The sequence below is a fragment of the Ctenopharyngodon idella genome, chromosome 19, assembly GCF_019924925.1.
Source record: "Ctenopharyngodon idella isolate HZGC_01 chromosome 19, HZGC01, whole genome shotgun sequence".
NCBI classification, from domain to species: Eukaryota; Metazoa; Chordata; class Actinopteri; order Cypriniformes; family Xenocyprididae; genus Ctenopharyngodon; species Ctenopharyngodon idella.
The window spans coordinates 27002234-27023097 of NC_067238.1; the positions used below are offsets into that span (position 1 = coordinate 27002234).

Here is a 20864-nt window from a genome sequence, read left to right on the forward strand (position 1 = left end):
TTCACATCAGTGCTGCAGCTTTTGGGATGGATATACTATATGTTCGTAACATGTAAGGCATGAGCAACGGTTTGTGGCGTAAGATAACACCTGGCCGCTGGCACCTGGCATAAGAACGCCTGAGTTTGGCCTAATTGAAAGCCTCCCTATTGTGTCACCACAGCCCCTATGGGGTCTGCTCCCTTCTCTCTGAAACATCTGCCCACACAATCAGGCATTCAGCCATGCCAGCTGAGCCATGCCACAGCAGTGTATTGCCAGCGTCACTCAGCTGGCTCAATCTTCCTCTTCCTCCTTTTCTTTATCTGTCTTTCCCTGTCTTTATCCCTCGCTTCTCTTCCACTGAACCGTTCGGAAATGGAAGTCTCTACCCTATAATCTGCTGTTCTCTGCGGTAGATTACATGGTTTGAGTGAATGTGAATGAGAGTGAGAGAGGACCAAAGGTAGGCTGTGTTAAATTAAACCCACTTGACCTCGTGATTAGAAGGAAGGGAGAGTGTGTATTGTGAGCAGGTGTCCCCTCTGAGAGATTTGAGCATCACACTCTCGTAAGTTAACCCCTCTGTACATACATACGCTCATTCCAAACTTAAGACTTCAAATATTATGTATTGCGTTGAGATAACCCGACCTATAAAAGCCTGTTTCCACCTCAGAGTACAATATAAAACCTGTAATTGTAAGATAATGTTTAAAATAATAGTCACATTACGATATTAAGTAATTTTGAGATATAGTGAAATTGTTAGAATTGCAGTTAAAAGTTGCAATTGTATGATATGAAGTTGCATTTGCAAGATAAGTCACAGCAGAGATATAAAATTGCAGTTGGGAGCTATAAAGTCATATTTGCAAGGTACAGTTCTGCAAATATGAGACATTAAATTGCATTTATAAAATATAGAGTCGCAATTGCACTGTAAAAAAGAATTGTTGGTTTAACTTAAAAAAGTAAGTTACCTGGTTGCCTTAAAATTTTGAGTTCATTGAAATTAAAAATTTGAGTTAATACAATGAAGGCGATTGGTTTAATCAACAGAAACTCAAAATATTATGTTATCTGAACCACATTAATTAAGTTGATTTGACAAAAGAAAAAGTGTTGTGATAACAAATTATGAAAATAATTTTTTACAGTGTGAGGTATAAAAATTGCAATTGTGAGATGTAAAGTCGCATTTGTTAGATATAAAGTTACATTTGTGAGATGAAGTTGCATTTGCAAGATCTAAACTGCAATTATGAGATATAAAATTGAAATTATGAGAAGTCACAAATGTTAGATGTAAAGTCACATTTGTGATATATAAAAATGCAATTATGAGATATAGAATTGAAATTATGAGTTAAGTTGCAAATGTTAGATGTAAAGTTGCATTTGTCAGATGTAAAGTCACATTTGCAAGATCTAAAGTCATAACTGTAAGATATGAAGTCGCAATTGTGAGATATATATTATCGCAATTATGAGATATTTATTCACAATTGTAAGTTAAGTCGTGCTTGTTAGATATAAAATTGCATTTGTGAGATGTAAATTTGAATTTGCAAGAAATGTAGTCGCAAATGTCAGATATGATGTTGCATTTGCAAGATATAAAGTCGCAATTATGAGATGTAATGTCAATTGTGAGATATGAAGTCACAATTATGAGATATAACATGTCAATTATGAGATATGAAGTCGCAATTATGACATATAACGTCAATTGTAAGATATGAGGTCGCAATTATTAGATATAACGTCAATTGTGAAATATGAAGTTGCAATTGTGAGATATAACGTCAATTGTGAGATATGAAGTCGCAATTATGAGATATAACATCAATTGTGAGATATGAAGTCGCAATTGTGAGATATAACGTCAATTGTGAGATATGAAGTCGCAATTATGAGATATAACATGTCAATTGTGAGATATGAAGTCGCAATTGTGAGATATAACGTCAATTGTGAGATATGAAGTCGCAATTATGAGATATAACGTCAATTGTGAAATATGAAGTTGCAATTGTGAGATATAACGTCAATTGTGAGATATGAAGTCGCGATTATGAGATATAATGTCAATTGTGAGATATGAAGTCGCAATTATGAGATATAACATCAATTGTGAGATATGAAGTCGCAATTATGAGATATAACATGTCAATTGTGAGATATGAAGTCGCAATTATGAGATATAACGTCAATTGTGAGATATGAAGTCGCAATTATGAGATATAACATGTCAATTGTGAGATATAAAGTTGCATTTATGAGATATAAAGTCGCAATTAAGAGATATAACGTCAATTGTGAGATATGAAGTCGCAATTATGAGATATAAAAATTGCAATTGTGAGTTGTCGCAATTGTTAGATATAAAGTTACATGAGTGAGAATTTGCATTTGTATGATATAAAGTAGCAATTGTAAGACATAAAATTGAATTTGTGAGATGTAAAGTTGCAATAATGAAAAATAAAGTTGCATTTCTGTGATAGAGTCACAACTGTGAGATATGAAGTTGCAATAATGAGATATAATTTTGCAGTTGTGAGTTAAGTCGCTTTAGTGAGATGTAAAGTCACATTTGTATGATATAGTCGCAACTGCCAGATATGAAGTTGCATTTGCAAGATGCAAAGTCGAAATTATGGGATTTAAAATTGCAATTAAGTCGCATTTGTTAGATATAAAGTTGCATTAGTGAGAAGTAAAGTCGCATTTGTATAATGTAAAATTGCATTTTTTGAGATGTGCCCCAGGTTTCACAAACAAGGCTTGAGCCTATAGTCCCAGACTAAAATGCATGTTTGAGCTGTTTCAACTGAAAACAACTTGCACTGACATATCTTAAAATATGTCAGTGCCATTGTTTTGTCTCAAGATGCACATCAGTAATGTTTTTTTGTTTGTTTGTTTGTTTTTTTCCTAAGGCACATTTATAAAAGCTACTTAAATGTCCTAATTGAACTAAGGCCTAATCCTGGCTTAATCTAAGCCCTGTCTGTGGAACCAGGCCTTGAAATCTCTATTATGAAAAATAAAGTCGCATTTGTAAGACGCAACACCTTTTTGTTTTTTTATACTCTGAGGTGTAAATTGGCCTTCACATCCAATAAAAGAAATAAATTAGAAATAAAAGATCTTCAACATGGAATAAATTTACAAACATTCTTTGTGGCAAAGGATGATCAAAAGAAATGATGAGGAAGAAAATGAATTTAACATCGAATGAACCCTCAAGTCATTAATTACTGGTCCTGCGGACTTGACTGAGCAGAGAGGTCAAGTATATACTGCAGGTCTTTCACAGGCCTCAGTAATGTGGCCTTCAGCATTCTCGGGTTATTTGAAGTTATTAACCCTGGGTTTTAACATCAATAGGCCATATGCTCTGCATTCTGCTCCAAAAGCTGGTTGTGAGCAATGTCCCCTCACCCATGCTTTGTACTGCATCCCTGTAGAGCTGTGCCGGACCTGGATGATCCATCCCTGCAGGCCGATTCGCTGCATTCTATGACTCTGAAGGCCACCACGGCCATTCACAGCCTCATCCCATTTCAGCCGCTGCCTGAGTTACTGCCTAAATGTGACACCTCAGACTGCCACCATGCTGTAGCAATGAGATCGCCACAGATTTATGGAGTCAGACCCCCTTTTTTTTTTTTTTCCTCCTGGTTTTCTTCTTTTTACATGCATGCATAGTGACAGCTGTGTAAAAAGTCACACTGTCAGCATTTGCTGGTCCATAGTTTTTTGGGTTTTTTTTTTCATAGGTTCTTCTAGATCCTGTTCATGGGAGCCTGTCTTCAATGTAAACCTCCTTAAAATATCTAAGTGAATCCTAACCAATCTTCAAAAATGAGCAAAAATTTTGGTAAGGAATACACCATACATAGTTTTGTAATTGGAACCAGGCCTTGTGAATTGTCAAAATATCAAAACAAACACAATAGAAGAAAATGTCCAGTTTTTATACACACACATATATATATATATATATATATATATATATACATACATATAACCATCTGTTTATGGGTCAGATCAACTATATCCTTTCACCTTTTCCTTTCAGCATCTTTCAGCATCCTATCCTTTTCCTTTCAGCATCTTATGTATTATTGTATAGTTTTAGTAAATCTATGAATCACATTTGGCATTTTTTATGATCTCGCTGGATCATAAATCATGTTATTTGTTATCATGTTATCTCGCTGGATCATGTTATTTTGTCCTTAAAAAACAACACTAAAACACCTGTAGAAGGCCTACTGCAGTGGGATGAATAGATTTATGACAATGAATGTGCAGTGTGGGACTTATTTGTGTAATGTTTATTTATTTGTGACATATGCATTCATTGAAATCGAAGAATGTGTGTGTGTGTGTGTGTGTGCGTGTGTGTGTGTGTGTGTATAATATAAAATATGTGTGTGTGTGTGTGTGTGTGTGTGTGTGTGTGTGTGTGTGTGTGTGTGTGATTGAAATGAACCCGGAAAATTTAAGTAGTTATTTTACATACATTTTTTTACACAATACACTTTATACCGTAATTAGGAATACCTGAATTTTAATGTCTGTCAAAGTGAGTCAAATTTAACTCACAGGTTTAGATGCGTTCAGTTTCTTATGGCAACAACGCACAATATATCCGTGAAGAGTTGTGGCGCGCTCCTCGAACACGTCGTCTTGCGCGCATGAAATCACGCAAAAAAGCTTCTCCGGTGGGCTGTGATTCTCTTTTAAGTCGTCGCAATCGTGTGATCCCGTCGTCTCTTGGACCAATCTCGTTCGGTTCTTTAATCTTTTTTTTCCCCCACTCTCCTCTCGTCCCACCCCCTCTGAGCTTCTCTCCGGATGTAGTACGGCGCGCGTGGCTCTCAGCGCGCGATATAAAGCCACCGCTGAGTGACAGCGCGCGCGTGAAAAGCCTCTGTCCTTGTTTCTAAGAGGACTTACGCCGCAGTCACTCCAGGCAGCAAGACCAGCGACCATCTCCCATGACATCTTAATGAAATATGACTGTGCTTCACTCCTTGACTGGATTAATGCCTATGTAACCGTTCATTTGCTCTCCCTCCCTTATCTGTGTCCAAGTTTAAAGCCTATTCTGTGGTCATGGGGTCTATAATGTCATTTTTGCCTAGGCTAAAGGTCTAAAGCGGATACCAAGTGGATCTATGTTCCTTACATACAAAAGAAACAGCGCAGGGAAATTAGTGGAAGTTTGAGATAAGGGAGGATGCGGGCGACGTGTTGGTGTGCCGTCTTTCTCCTCACTCCGGCGGTCTACCTGGTAAGAGTCTCTCTTTTTTTTTTTTACCTGTGTCACTCGTTTACATAGGCTAGAATGTGCTTATGTGTCTAAGTGAGAATGTGATGAAAAGAAATTGTGGTACTTCAGAATGACAGCGATGATTTACACTTTATAACTATGCTTCAGGGTTATAAAAATAACTTTTATGCCCTTATTTTTGTAAATATAGAGACTTTTAACCGCGTCTAACGTTGTAAATTGTGTATTAAATACTCCAGACAGCTTGAGCTTACTAAATCAACTGATTTTTTTATATCTATTATTATTTCTAAAAGCGCTTCTAATGCGGACAACAAAACCTTCCTCTGTTTCTGGGATCGACATCCAATTGCGAGAGTTGTGTTTCAGTGTTCGGCCTCACGGGGGCGCCAAAACAAATGAAAATAGCTGCGTAAATGAAGCAGCAGTGACAGTCCTGCACTCTGATGAGAGTCTCTTTGATTTCCACTACTCAATACACACTCAAGCCATGTCTACAACAAATTACATTTTACACATTGACTAATCACTTTAATAAATGAAGAATGAAAATAGACTACTACTGCTAATTAACTCACCGTGACCACATAATTAAATGTGATGAAATCTCATATTAGCACACATTTTAAATGTATGTAAATACATTAAAAACGCAGAACCTCAACTGTATGCTTTACGTTTTACTCTTGGATTTAATAATGTGTGTTTTTTTTTTTTTAATTATTATTATTTGGATATAAGTGAATCTTTTATATTGTTATTTTCAAAATATGCTTATAATTAACAATAATATAGTCATGATGAAATTTCTTTTTTTTCAAATTATAAGAGTTTTAGAGATGCCGTGCGCGCGCACACACACTGAAGTAAAAAAATATATTTTTTTTCAACATCACTTAAATTGAGAAAATATTATAGTGTTAGCGTTTACATCTGAAGAAATGTGTTGTTTTGTAAGATCTATGGAGTGTTTAAAATGATTTTATACCTGTACGAGGTCCTGTTCCAAACTGTGCAATTTTATTCGACTAAATGGCCTGCTTAACACAAAAGACTGATTCATGGCTTTTAAATAATAAATTAACTGCAGTTCTTCACATAAACTCCTCGTAATTTCCTCTAGTTCAGTGTACTTTAAATTTTAGCAATTTTAAAGCTGGTCACAAGACATGAATTATATCTCAATCTCCCCCATCAGTGTGTCCAGCTATTACAGTGCAGTTCATATTTTAACAAAATGCATGTGATTTTGAATATCATTTTTAATTTAATGTAGAATTTGTCTGAATGTATTTTTTTATGAGCGTTATCTTTATGAATATGCCACATGCATGTTTGAAGGGCGCATTTATTTTTCATTTTTATCAATCTGTGTTCATTCACCGAGTAAACGACAGCAGATCGTCTCCATGTGTTTTGGTTATACTTTCTCGCCTATTGTATTTTTTAGAGGCCAAAACACACTGAGTTTTTTGTTCATGAGGCAATTCAGGACCATGGACAGCGCAACCCGACCTCTACCGCTTATTTTCACGCTCACTCTGCTTAATATACCTACTTCTTGACATTTTATGTATTTTAAATATCTGCTATGTGTTAAATTTAATTTTATTCACTATTCACTATAGTAGCTGGTACAGGATACCACTTCACTCACAAGTTCAGGTTCTCCTAATGTCTCCAAAACATAAAAACATGTATAACTACAGACAACAAACACAATTTGGTATAGACTACATATGTTCTCTTGGATTTCTGTCTGCGAGAATGGCGGTTTCGTGACCATCACTTTTACCCATCTGAAATCGTTTAGTTGTCCTTTTCTGTAACGAAATATTAGAATAATTCTCTGAAACATCATACATAATCATTGGATGGTCAAAAATGTGAGCGTTAATGAAGACTGAAGCCCGTGGTCTGCCAGTCAGCTGCGAGGCCTGTCCGCACCTTCGAGTATTAGAGTTGAACTTGGCTGCTGTATTTCATGTTTAAGCCTCTGGTGTGTGTCAGCTCGTCCTGACCCTGATAACAGCGGAGCAGCGCAGCGCGTGTACGAGAGAACGAGCAGCTGTACGACACCAGGCAATTAAAGAAACGCGTCTAGGCTATATATATCTATACAAACACATTTTGTTTATTAAGCTAGTTTTCGCTATCCTTTAGAATTTTTTTCTTTGTAATAAAATAATAATTTGTTTATTACACTGTAAAATAAATAAATGAATGCAATCATGGTAAAAAAAAAAAAGTTGTAGAACTTTATCGTAGCATATATATACGGGATTGGATATTTTACAGTTATTAACTGTGTACAGGTACGTTTAAAATGATAATAAAGCCCATTACTATTCTAAAATCTAATACAGATGGCCATATAAGGTCACGTGATAACAGCAACTGTAATAACACAGAGCACATTGTGCCCAACACAAACATGAAACCCCATAAAAACATGACCCTAAAATAATGCAAATGATATTAACTAAACAACATAATCCACTCCAGCAAACATAACTGAGAACAAAAATAAGAAACTACACTGTAAACAATTATTTTCATGATTTATCACATTTTTTTCTTTTGTCAAATCAACTTAGATAATTAATGTGGTTCAGCTAACATAATGTTTTGAGTTTCTGTTGATTAAACCAATCGTCTTCATTGTATTAACTCAAATTTTTAATTTAAATGAACTCAAAATTTTAAGGCAACCAAGTAACTTACTTTTTTTAAGTTAAACCAACAATTCTTTTTTACAGTGTACGTTTTTTAATAACATGCAAAAAATGACATTACAATGTGATTTATACTCGTGTACTAGCATCTGCAGATTATAAGGTAATACATATTTCTTTTACTACTTTAAAAAAATAAATTACAGTAAAATTACATTTATTGTCTCTTAAAAAATAATATATTTTCTTGAACATAAATGGTAAAGTAACTTGCATGTATTTTATTAATTAATTGTTTTTGGTGTTGCATTTTTACATTTTTTTCTTTAAAATACATAACATAAGTTTAATATTCAAGTTGATTAGCACAGTCTGATACATACAGAAAATTATTTTCATGATTTTCTTTTGTCATATCTACTTAGATAATTAATGTGGTTCAGATAACATAACATTTTGAGTTTCTGTTGATTAAATCAATCGTCTTCATTGTATAAACTCATCAACTAATTTTTAATTTCAATGAACTCAAAATTTTAAGGCAACCAAATAACTTACTTTTTTAAGTTAAACCAACAATTCTTTTTTACAGTGAGGCATTGCACCGTTTCTACTGTATATATTTAAAATGCCACATTGCCTAGAAAGAAGTTGCAGCATTTGGAAACTACACACATGAATCTTTCAGACGTGCTCTTCTAAGCGCACTTCACGTTTCCAGGACAACTGCATATATACATTGTGCTCTGGATGCACAGATTCATTATCCTCACAAGCCGCACAGATGTACCTTGTTATTAATACGCTCGAGGATGGAACGATCCTCAGTCTGCTCAGCTGTTTTTAACCCCGGTGAGTGTGTTGCTCAGCCAGCTACATCCACTCCATTTAAGACTCCAGTGGAAAGCTATGCTCAAGGTCTGAACTAACCCTCTTGTGTCTAATGATTGGCGCAGAGATGGTGTGAAATGGTTCAAGTAAAAATCCTCAGCCCTTAGTCCATTAAACCTCACCTATACGCTTCAGAAACCACCCGTAAGTCACCTGACCCGGGTCCCAACGGAGACATTTTGACACGCTGACTATCAGTCTCTTTAAACGGGTTAAACACAAATGCCCTTTAATCACCCTCTTGAGGTCCTTAAATTAATAAGAACTTAAGTAATACAATCAAGATTGTCCTGTTATGATAAAACATAGGTTAACAAATGTCAGCACTTGACTGAAGTGGCGGCCTATCCTATGAACGCAGATTCTCTGTTCTAGTTCACTGCATTAAAAATGCATTAAAATCGGTTGAATCTGAAATAAGGAATGTGTGTCTGTTTTGATATATATTTTTGTCAATGTTTCCCCTTCAGGATAGGCTTTGATTTTGGGTGGTGAGTTAGTGTCAATGAAGTGTGTTAAGGCTGAGTGATGTTAAGCTCTGAAGAGATGAAGAGGAGTGGTGGGGTCTGTGTGTGTGTGTGTGTGTGGGAGAGAGAGAGAAGAGAGAGAGAGAGAGCCCAGGGCTGTATAGTTAGTGTGCAAAGCAATGTAATCTGGCCTCCTCCCATGGCGCACACACTCATATCCGCTGTTTAATAGACGTGTGTTCACATCAGTGCCACAGTCCATTTATCCCAACTCTATGAGTTTCATGAAGTGCCTCCGTATTGCAGTTAAGGACATCTGCATTATGTTAATGCACCTCTGTAGGTAAATGGTACAATCAGCAGTTCTGCAACAGATAATTGGAGAAACAGGATTTTCGGAAGACTTTGTGCAGTAATCACTGTTGAGATGAGCCGAATGTGCGACGAAATGCAACAAACACTGCATCCTTGACCGTGATTTGGAATGACCTTTGACCCTTGAGAGAGGCGCTGAGCTTTGGTGTGTATTTATGCCTGTGCGTGCGTTGATAGCATAGGGATTGACGTCTGAAGGTGACCTTAATTCAGCAAGTGGCTTAAACCTATGCCAAGGGCGTTGCTCTTAGCCCAATGCTTTCTAACAGCAAACACCACAACACAAAACACAGCTTATTTACTATGAGGAGCTCGCTTTTTAATCTGAATGAAAGGAAAAGCTTATCAGAATGAATTCTTAGAGAGGCAAGGGCAAGTTGAAACTGTAGAGGAAGCTGTTTTCGTTGTGTTTGAAGCATGATTGGCCTTGTTCATACAGGTTGTTAGTATATAAGTAGTAAACTTATAGTATGTAAGCATATAAATGATTTCAATATCAAAAAGAAAAGAGAAATGGTTTCCTATCAATAAATAAGTTAAAGTCAATAAATAGGAATTTAAATTTAATTGGCCACCCCCCAAATAAAGTTGAATTTGGTTTTAAATGCATTCTAGGAAATTAACTGTTCTGCCACCCTGAGCCACAATTTTTGTCTCTATTTTAGATTCACACTACATCTATTAAGATGATGATCTATCTATCGATCCCTGTGTATGTGTGTGTTTATATATACAGTCAAACCAAAAATTATTCAGACGTTTTTGATATTTTTGGTATATTTTTACTAGTGGGCGCAGGATACTATATATTCATGTAAGTGAGGATAGCAAAATAAAGTAAACTGTGTCATATTATACCCTTTTACTGTACCTCCACTAAAGATATATACCTCATACTGCCGGCATTATATAAATCAGTGTTTATTTATATTATTAATTTATTTATATTTTTATTAATTTATTATTTTATTTTTACTGTACCTCCATTAAAGATATTTAACTGATATTGACATTTTTATATTTAGTTGTTTTTTAGTTTTTATATTCATTTTATTATTAATTTATTATTATTTTTTATACTTTTTTTTTTCTTTTATATGTATGTATGTATGTATGTATGTGTAAATACTGTATAAAAGTTTATTATTATTTTCTTTAATAGTGACAGCACCAAATTTACTTAGATATTCTTATTATATGGGAAGATACCAGCCTCTGCGGCTCAATTATTGAGAAAAGTGGCTCCATCGGAGAAAGCGTAACAGTCTTAAAACAGGAAGTCATAAACGGCCTTGGATCACATGTGCCTTGATAACCAATCAAGTTGACGTCATTGAATTTCTGCCAGTCATTGAACAGTCAGTCAGTATTTGCAGATAGATAAATGTGAAGTCCTAACTGTGACAACATTGTCTGTGACTTCTCTTATAAACAATATTTTTTTTGGTATTAAAAAACATTAATAGCAAACATGTTCATTGATCGAATCACATGATTCATTATTTGATAAGCTGTTTCCTCACAAAAACAGTTTATTCAGCATACCGCAGCTCCATTGACCTCTGTTCAATAAAAACAGTTATGTTTTTATTAAAGCAAAAGTTAATTAGCATTAGCATGCTCTTCATTTGCCCTCAGACGTGTCCTTTAAGTGTCCATCCTGACCTGTTTATGGCCCTTCACGGGCTTTCCCACATTTCACTTTTAAACTAGTTCCTCTTCTGACCCTCCACACACGTACACTCAGTGTCAAGCTAAGGACACATCACAGGGTGGAGACAGGACAAGGTTGTTTTGATTTATTACCACAGTCTCCATTCTTCTTTCCACAAACTGCTCCTGAATTTCAGTCACCTACACAGTTCAGAGGTCAGCATTGGACACAACCCGAGAAGGGCATTGGATCTGGAAAATTATACCCCAGACTGACCTGAACCCCAATGGGCTATTTTTCCCTTCTCACTATATATAGAAGCATCCTCCCCAATCGCATCCCCACGGAGCTGTGTGGTCTGAAAGAGACATTTCTAAATACTCCATGCAAAGCCTGCGGAGAGGCAGGAAGGACCAGATAACCTCAGCCTACCTTCCTTCTATCTTAAAATGCTGTGGGACTCTGAAGTTTCTTTCATGCATTAAAGAGGCTGGAATTAGAGAGATGAAAGAGAAATCTCTGAACCACAAACGTCAGTCAGACAACAATAGTCATGGATTACAACAGAAACACTGTTTGGATGCACGTCTGCAGTCATTTCTCAAAGAAACGAGAAGCAGACTCATAGTTGTGCCACTGAATTGAAGCATGGCAAAACAAGAGATGTTTATAAAAGCATGTTGAGTCTGTCTGGGGTGGCCGTTTTATGGAAAGCGAAACACTGAACAACAGTGTCTTTCTTCTCCTGTGATTGCATATCAGATAATAAAATGACTGTTTTTGTTGTAAGATGACAACCAGTACTCATTATCTACTGGTTGCATTTATGGACAATTACTGTCTTTCAAAGGAATTACCTGTCTTTGCCTACAGGTGGAGCACTGTCACTTGTTCAAGATGCCTTTGAGTATAGAATGAGTGCAAATATTGTAAATACTGAGCATTTTATTGACATATTCAGGGTGTTTGTGTTCCTTTTCATTTATGTGTACTGAATATGTTATTGGATGCTATTTGCTGCCTTTCTCCTTAGTTTTAATTCACATTTGCTGCTAGTTGTTCCACTTGGTGAGGAAATTTTATGCAGTCAAGTCATTTAATTCATCAGAATTTTTACTATTAAAATAATAATTATAATAAAAATATTTGCAATCTAGCAAGTACTGAATGTGGCATCAGTACTTATTGGAAAGTTAATTCAGATGCCATTTTAGAAAAGAGAGGTAATGTGGGAAATGAAATGTCTCAGTGTTATATACTCTTATTCAGCAAAGACACGTTAAAGTGATCAAAAGAGACTAAATATATTTATAATGTTGTAAAATATTTCAAATCTGTTCTTTTGAACTTTCTATTCATCAAAGAATCCTCAAAAAATGTCTCACACACTGTAAAAAAGAATTGTTGGTTTAACTTAAAAAAGGAAGTTACCTGGGTGCCTTAAAATTTGGAGTTCATTGAAATTAAGTTGAGTTAATAAAATGAAGGCGATTGATTTAATCAACAGAAACTTAAAATATTTTATCTGAACCACATTAATTATCTAAGTTGATTTGAAAAAAGAAAAAAAAATGTTACATTGCAGGTTTTCCTCAAAAATATTAAGCATCACAACTGTTTTCAACATTGATAATAATAAGAAATGTTTATTTAGCATCACATCATCATATTAGAATGATTTCTGAAGAATCATGTGACACTGAAGACTGGAGTAATGATGCTGAAAATTCAGCTTATGCCATAACAGGAATAATTTACATTTTAAAATGTATTAAATAGACAATAGTTTTAAAAAAATAAAAAATAAAACAGTAGTATACCTCTCTAACCACTGAATATCCACATCCAAAGTATCTTTGAAATGATTTTCATGTGTTTGGTCTCTTTGAGCAATCCCATGCTCCTCTATGTTGTCCATACATCTTTAATCTACCTCTGTGGGATCAGAAAATCTGAACTTATGTTCAGTCTGAATGTGAGAGATTTAGCCATGTGACTTGGGCAGTTGCTTATGTCGTCTTTGTGTAATTAATAAAGTTAATTAGCTGGCATGTGAATGTAATTTCTGTACTACATGGAAATAAATCTCATAAACTTGATACAAAGCTACACTCTGTGTCCGGTTCAGCTGCTCTGCATTAGGTGGCTCACCACTCCACTGCATATGCTAACTAACCGCGGTCTGTGTGTGTGTGTGTGTGTGTGTGTGTGTGTCAATCAAGTTTATTTTACAGAGCCTCAGTTACAATTCTTCTCTCAAAATCAGTTTTACTTATCTTGAGGCGATCAGTCAATAAGTAATACCTTTTTTTTTACACGTCACTCCTTATTTTTTAACTGTAGAATTAGATGGAGAGAGAAAGTAAAAAAAGCAAGATAAGATGGCATGTGTGTGGCGAGTGCATGAGAACGCTTCATGACTGCTAACCAGAGGAACAGACCAATCAGAGCGCTTATCACTCCTCGTGCAGTGAATGACAGTATTGCATTACATGGCTGGAGCCGGCTGGATTTCACTTCTATTGATTTTCAGAATCACAATTATTCCTTAGCCTGTGTGGGCAAGCGGCCAACACGAGGTGTCGAGAAAAATCATTGAAAGGAAAAAAGGAAGACATGCTGAAGATTTTGAGCATGGAGGCAATACAGTAGATTGAGGGATTGATGTCTCTTGAGTGACAGTTTCCAATCCGTGCCAAACTGAGATTCATTCTGACATTCTGAGATTCATCAGCATTGTCTGGTTTTTAGGAAGAAGAATCTAGTTTCTTATGTTTTATTGTCTTTATCTCTGTCCTCATATGTTTTTTTTTTCTTTTCATTTTACCACTTCTATTCTATGTGAAAGGCAATCTGTGTGTGTGTGAGTGTGTGTGTGTGTGTGTGTGGTTAAGGTATATCCTACATTACAAAGATGGTAATGTCCGAAATCCTTGTCCTTGTGGGAACATTTTTTGGTCCCCATGAGAAAAACAGCTTATAGAGTAAATCATACTGAGTGATGTTTTTTAAAAATGTAAAAATGCAGAAAGTTTTCTGTGATGGGTAGGTTTAGGAGAAAGGGATAGAATATACAGTTTGTACAATATAAAAATAGTTGGAATGTTCCAAAACATGCAAATCCAATGTGTGTGTGTGTGTGTGTGTGTGTGTGTGTGTGTCCTAAAGAAAGAGAACATTGTCCACAAATGCCAATGATTAAAATGCTTGCTTGTTTGTTTACAAGGGTTAAATGTATTATTATTATTATTATTATTTTCTACTATTATTAATTATTATTCAATTAATTTTTTTTCTCTTATTTTCAGAATGGTTTAATGTATTTATTAACCTTTGTTGTTGTTGTTGCTGTTTATTATTACTATTATTATACTAATTATGTACTTTTATTATTAATATTATTATACTCTTTGATTTATTTATTTCTATTTTTATTTAAAAAATTTAAAAGGCCCAAATGTTTTGCTAAATATTTACAAATGCAATAGTATTGATAACTTAAGGAAAATATATTTTGATCACATGACAAACTAAAGGAAGAAAACAACACCTTTTATTCACCTTATATTTTATTCAGCAGGTTTTCTGATTTTCTTTAGTTTTTCCTTAAAGTCCCCCCTGTAGTCAGTAATTTTATCTATTAAAACTCACCTTTGATCACAAAAATGACATTTTTAACATTTTTTTTTTTCCTGTGGAAAAAAATTCTTCATGCCTTAAAATAGCTTGAATGTAACTCTACACCCTTGCTTCATTTAGTATACGCGGATCTATGAATATGCTAAATAGCCCAGCCTCCACTCACCCACACAAGCTCAGAGATCCACTCGGTCAACTTACTGAAGTAAACGCTGCACAATTGTATTGTTTTTTACAACGTCGGACACATAACGGTAATTAATATGATTAGCCTTTTGCTTGTTATCAAACAGCTAATAATGTGTTGCTAATGTTACAAACCATGTTCCCATTCGACATCTCAGAGTCAAACAGCTGCCTTCTAACAATCAGTATCCTTACAAACATTTTGAGCAACTCATAACATCGTAATATACATCATATACATCGCTATATTGCAAAATCTACCCGATTTTTCATATTAACAGAAAAATATACAGAGATTCTCTTGAGACTCCCCTGCTTCAGAGCAGTCATAGTTAATGATATGCTAAAGCCCGCCGGCACATTGACGTGATTGGTTACAAGGTAGTTTGTGACGTCAGAAACACCAGTGGTTTCAAACCGCATTTTTGAAACTGTCTTTAGATCACTGCAGGTTTAAAGAGAAAATACTCGGCAATGGTGCTGACTTATGAATTTGCACATGGTTTGTCTTAAAGCATATTAAAAACACCACATAGACATATGAACAACATTAAAATCTTGATTTTCCCCACAGGGGGACTTTAAGATCCAACACACCTTGCTGATCTGTAAAGATTCCACCTGTAATTCTCACATCTCTAATCCTTCAGTATGCGTCTTAATTAGACAGAGAAAAATCCTTGTAATTATTTGACATGTGAGGGTGTCATTCATGTCAAAGTATTTCCCTGTTCTTGTGAAGCTGATAGCGGTGCATGTGATAGAGACTGAAGGGTGTGCGCATTGTGGCGAGGTGATGGATGTGCTCTGTTCTCCCAGAGCAGCCCGAACACCACCGATCTGTCAGCTCTCAAAAGCCATTACTTAAAACATTAGCCTGGCCCCATAGCAGCAGCCACTCAGCCACAGACAGACAGGTAAGCACGATTCTCCTTACGCTGCTCCTGAGGGACGTGGCTGCGCGAGTGTGTGTGTGTGTGTGTGTGCTGACTGACTGACAGCACCGCTTACACCTGAACGGGCAGCGTGTTATGATATGTGTTACCCCCTTTGTCTCGGCTGAATTTCATTCAATGTCATTCAATTCTATTCAGTTTGATTTAATTTGATTCTACCGGAAAAGGCATTATTTCTGCAAATGTAGATGACGGTAGCCTCTGTTAAAATGTAATTGTCTCTCTGACAGGGTTTCGAGACCACATGGTGTGATGCGAAATCAAATTTCAGACAGTTGTTTAAATTAGTTTTGGGATCATTTGAGGCTCAGTGACTTCTTCAATCCTCTTTGCATTGTTCTAGGACTCCTACTTTTCTGAATTATAGCAGAAAAATAGTCAAATGTCTTAAAATCAGTTTTACATTACACTCTTAGAAAAAACGGTTCTATATTAAAAGGGTTCTGTCAGGCACTTCATATATAGAACCTTTTAAGGGTTATGGATTAAGTTTTAATAAATTATGTTTGTTTTGTTTTATTTTATTTTATTTTTATTTCATTACATTTTATGAATTAAACAGCTTGTAAACATACTTTATCACCAGAAACATTGAAATAACCTGTTAAAGGGGCTATATGTAAGAAAGGACATTTATTAACCACTTTTTTATTGCTAATGTGTGAACAGCTTGTAACCAAACTTAAAGGAACAGTTCACCCAAAAATGAAAATTATCCCATGATTTACTCACCCTCAAGCCATCCTAGGTGTATATGACTATCTTCTGTCAGACGAACACAATCAGAGATATATTTAAAAATATCCTTGCTCCTCAAAGCTTTATAATGGTTGTGAATGGGGGGCGAGATTTTGAAGCCAAAAAAAAAAAAATGCATCCATCCATCCATCATAAAAGTAATCCACATGGCTCCAGGGGGTTAATAAAGGCCTTCTGAAGCAAAGCAATGGATTTTTGTAAGAAAAATATCCACATTTAAAACTTTATTAACTTTAATAACTAGCTTCCGGCAGACGGCCGTAAGCATTGGTTTACGGCGGAAGAGCAACCTCTGACCCGACGCATGACAATGACGAACGCAGAAGCGGAGAGAATAGAGTAAAACAAATCACTGGTCACGAATTAGAAGTCTAAAACGAGAAATTTTAAAGAGAAATGTCGGAGGATTTCGATATAAGTGAAGAGGAGCTTGAGTTTGTTGCCCAGCCTTTGTTTGAACCAATACATCGCTTCAGAGGTACTCATTTGGCGCAAGTCAATATTCGCAGTATGCGCACGGTCATCTACCAGAAGCTAGTTATTTTAATTTATAAAGTTTTAAAAATGGATATTTTTCTTACAAAAACCCATCGCTTTGCTTCAGAAGGTCTTTATTATTACTTTTATTATGGATGGATGCATTTTTTTTGGCTTCAAAATGTGGCCCCCATTCACAACCATTATAAAGCTTGGAAGAGCCAGGATATTTTTAAATATATCTCCGATTGTGTTCGTCTGAAAGAAGATAGTCATATACACCTAGGATGGCTTGAGGGTGAGTAAATCACGGGATAATGTTCATTTTGGGTGAACTATCCCTTTAAAAAAAAAGAAATTTCCCACCTTCTTAGGTTGTCTCTGAAAGCCATAGACTGATTTTTATTTGAAGGATTCAGGATGTTTTTGCTGGGAAAAACAAAAGGATGCGATGTTTACATGCGCTCCTGAGAGCCTCTCTTCCGTTCTCTAAAGTGACTCAGAGTCTGTCCAAATGCCCACATTTGCCACTTGAAAGCGCGTGCACGCAACAGGTAGTAAGTGCACAAGACTGTCCCACGTCTTCAAAAACATCGAAGCTCAGTGCCCTTAACGCTCACTACCCCAAACTTTCTGAGCATATCCCATCATGCATCATGCTCAGGAACTCATGTGCCCCAAAATCGTGAGATGTCAAGGAAAACATTCTACTGATGAATTACATATTACATATAATTTGGTAGTAAAACATAAAGTGTGGCACATTTTATTGGTGCAAAGATGAGTATGGTGTATTTTGTACAACATTTGCAACTGCTTTTTCTCACTTCTAATTAGATTAGAAGCACCACAATTACTAAATTGTGTTGTCTGTTACATAAGGACCACTAAACAGACATTAAGACGTTTATTTTAAAATGCAAATGATTGAAAATTAAAATAAAGCTCTCTAAACACTTGCATTTTTTCAACATTGCTGTATAAGTATGTCCCATCGGGTAATCAAAAGTTCTACACACACTTGCGGTCTTCACGCCCACTTGAACACTTGGGCCAAATACAGGAAATACATCATGTAAGTAGACAAGTGGTCAAGTGCAAAGACTGCAAGTGTGGGTATTTGGACACACCCAAAGTCTGTAACACTAGCTAATGTTAGCTTAGAGGTGGAGTCCACTGACATCAACAAACACACAGCACAACACAGACTCCAACACAAACTAAAATCAAAAGTTTGCTGTTTGCATTTTTGTCAGGACCACTATCGTCAAAGCTGTTTGACATTTAGCATACAGTTTGAATTGGCGGTATGATTCCGTTCTGGGCAAGAACTCCATGCAGCCTAGCATGGATAATAGCAGGGAGAACAGCGATAATACCCTAGAGTAAACAAAAAAGAACCAACATAAATGTATTGCAGATATCATTAATGTTCAATAATTTAATGTACAACAGAAATGAATCTGATTCAAAGGGGAATCAGAAGGCCAAGTCCTGATTGGACAAGAGGAGGAGCTGGGGATGGAGGAGGATAATTAGCTAATAGGTAATGAATCATGTTCAGTCTCTTGTATGTCACGTCATTGTTTTGGGCTCGCCCATGTCACTATGGAGTATGTGCGCGTGAGTACGAGCACGAGCAATAAGTTACTGGGTGCAGTTCACTTAACGGCCACTGGTGCCCTAATAACAAGGGTTTCTGAATTCTACATATAGCCCCTTTAAACGTGAAAGTATTGTGCAATCATTTAAAACATTTCTCCTTATATAGAAATATATTGGCACAAAGCATTTTTTTTAAATTGAGTCAAGAATCCTAGGGTTCTATATAAAAACCCACTGAATTTTTTTTTAAAGTCCCTATGAAATCAAAATGTAAGTTTTTAGCTTTTAGTATGAATATGTTAGCCTTAAGGTTATGAATAAGCTGGTGTGTTCCAAAACGACAAAATTCGCATTTAGGAGATATAAGCATTCAAAACTTACAGTCTCTCACTTCCTCTAAAATGGATCACGGATTTTCATGACATCACCGCGGACTTCAGTTTTTCATCAAATCTTCTGTCCAATCAAATGCTCTCTATAATCTAAAGTCCCGCCCCTCCTACACTATAAACAGACGCTGAAGCTGCGGTTGAAATCGGTCATTTGTTCACACATTTACTAGTTTCTATATGGTGAATGGCACACAGTTCACTATATAGAGGATAGGGAACGATTCAGACAGTGTAAATATGCTTTCCATTGACGCGAATCAAGTCTGGTTTCGCGTTAGTATCACGTGAACCGGCGCAGCGTGAGCACAGTCTGCTCTGGTCCAGAGACACGATAGCATTATTATTTACGTAGTCTCTTCTGAGTAGTTTTCTGTTTGGCCATACTGTCTTTTTTCAAATAATTCACTTGTGCTCTATCATGAATGTGATATTTTTTTCATTCATGGATCACTACACTTACCATTTGACCTTCTTGGACTACACACACACACACACACACACGTTTAACTATAACATGGACGTTACAAACATTGCACCTACTGTACCATAAAAGCATCAACACTTATTTTCAATAAAACCTATAATTTTTTACTCCACATTATTTCAGATTGCAAAATTGCTAAATATGCTTAATCATAAATGCAGGTACAAGCTTACAGACAAACATGAAATACACTGAGAAGCTGATGATGTCCTCTGGTATAGGAAATGGAGAACGCCACACTCTACGTGTCTGAGTATCTTCAGGGCTTTACTTTGATGTGTTATTAGTCTGTGAAAGTGCATTAGAGCAACGGGACAGTTAGTCTTAGCAAGTAATACATAGTAATCAGAGCAGTGTGGATAACCCAGAAGGAGGTTTCTGAAATTAGTCCCATAATCTCCACTTGACACAGACACACACACACACACACACACACACACACACACACACACACACACACACACAGACACTCTCCCCTCAAAAAACTATCCCAAGAGCTTGTAAAAATGTAGCAATCACCACAGGGAGCAACACAGACAACAGCAGAAATGATTTTACGCTTCACTTTATGCTATAGGTGAAAAAAACATTTTTCTTATCTGGTATGCCTTAAAAAAACCAATTTCTATTTCACATAGTCTTTATATAAAATTTAAGTGTAATTTATATAATTCATGTTCTGTGACTTTGCATCTCCTCCATATGTTAACATGCTGCCATAATGTGCTGTAGGTGCAACAATGCAGTATCATCTGAATCCAAAGCTTTGATTACATACAGTAGTTTATCCAAAATTTTAAATTTTGTAATCATTTACTCACCTTTATGCCGTTCCAAACCTGTATGACCTCCTTTCACTGCACTGTAAAAATGAATTGTTGGTTTAACTTAAAGTAAGTTACCTGGTTGCCTTAAAATGTTGAGTTCATTTAAATAAAAAATTTGAGTAAATACAATGAAGGCGATTGATTTAATCAACAGAAACTCAAAATATTATGTTATCCGAACCACATT

The 20864-nt window shown here is 35.8% G+C and overlaps 1 protein-coding gene across 1 annotated transcript in view; it reads left to right on the plus strand.

The window, feature by feature from the left end:
* The first annotated feature begins 4920 nt into the window (after window positions 1–4920).
* Window positions 4921–20864, plus strand: part of nxph1 (neurexophilin 1) — a 39110-nt gene continuing 23166 nt past the window's right edge. Inside the window, exon 1 of the mRNA XM_051873292.1 lies at window positions 4921–5290. Coding sequence (XP_051729252.1) covers window positions 5237–5290 — 54 coding nt within the window. The 5' untranslated portion in view covers window positions 4921–5236. The remainder of the gene's footprint in view (window positions 5291–20864) is intronic.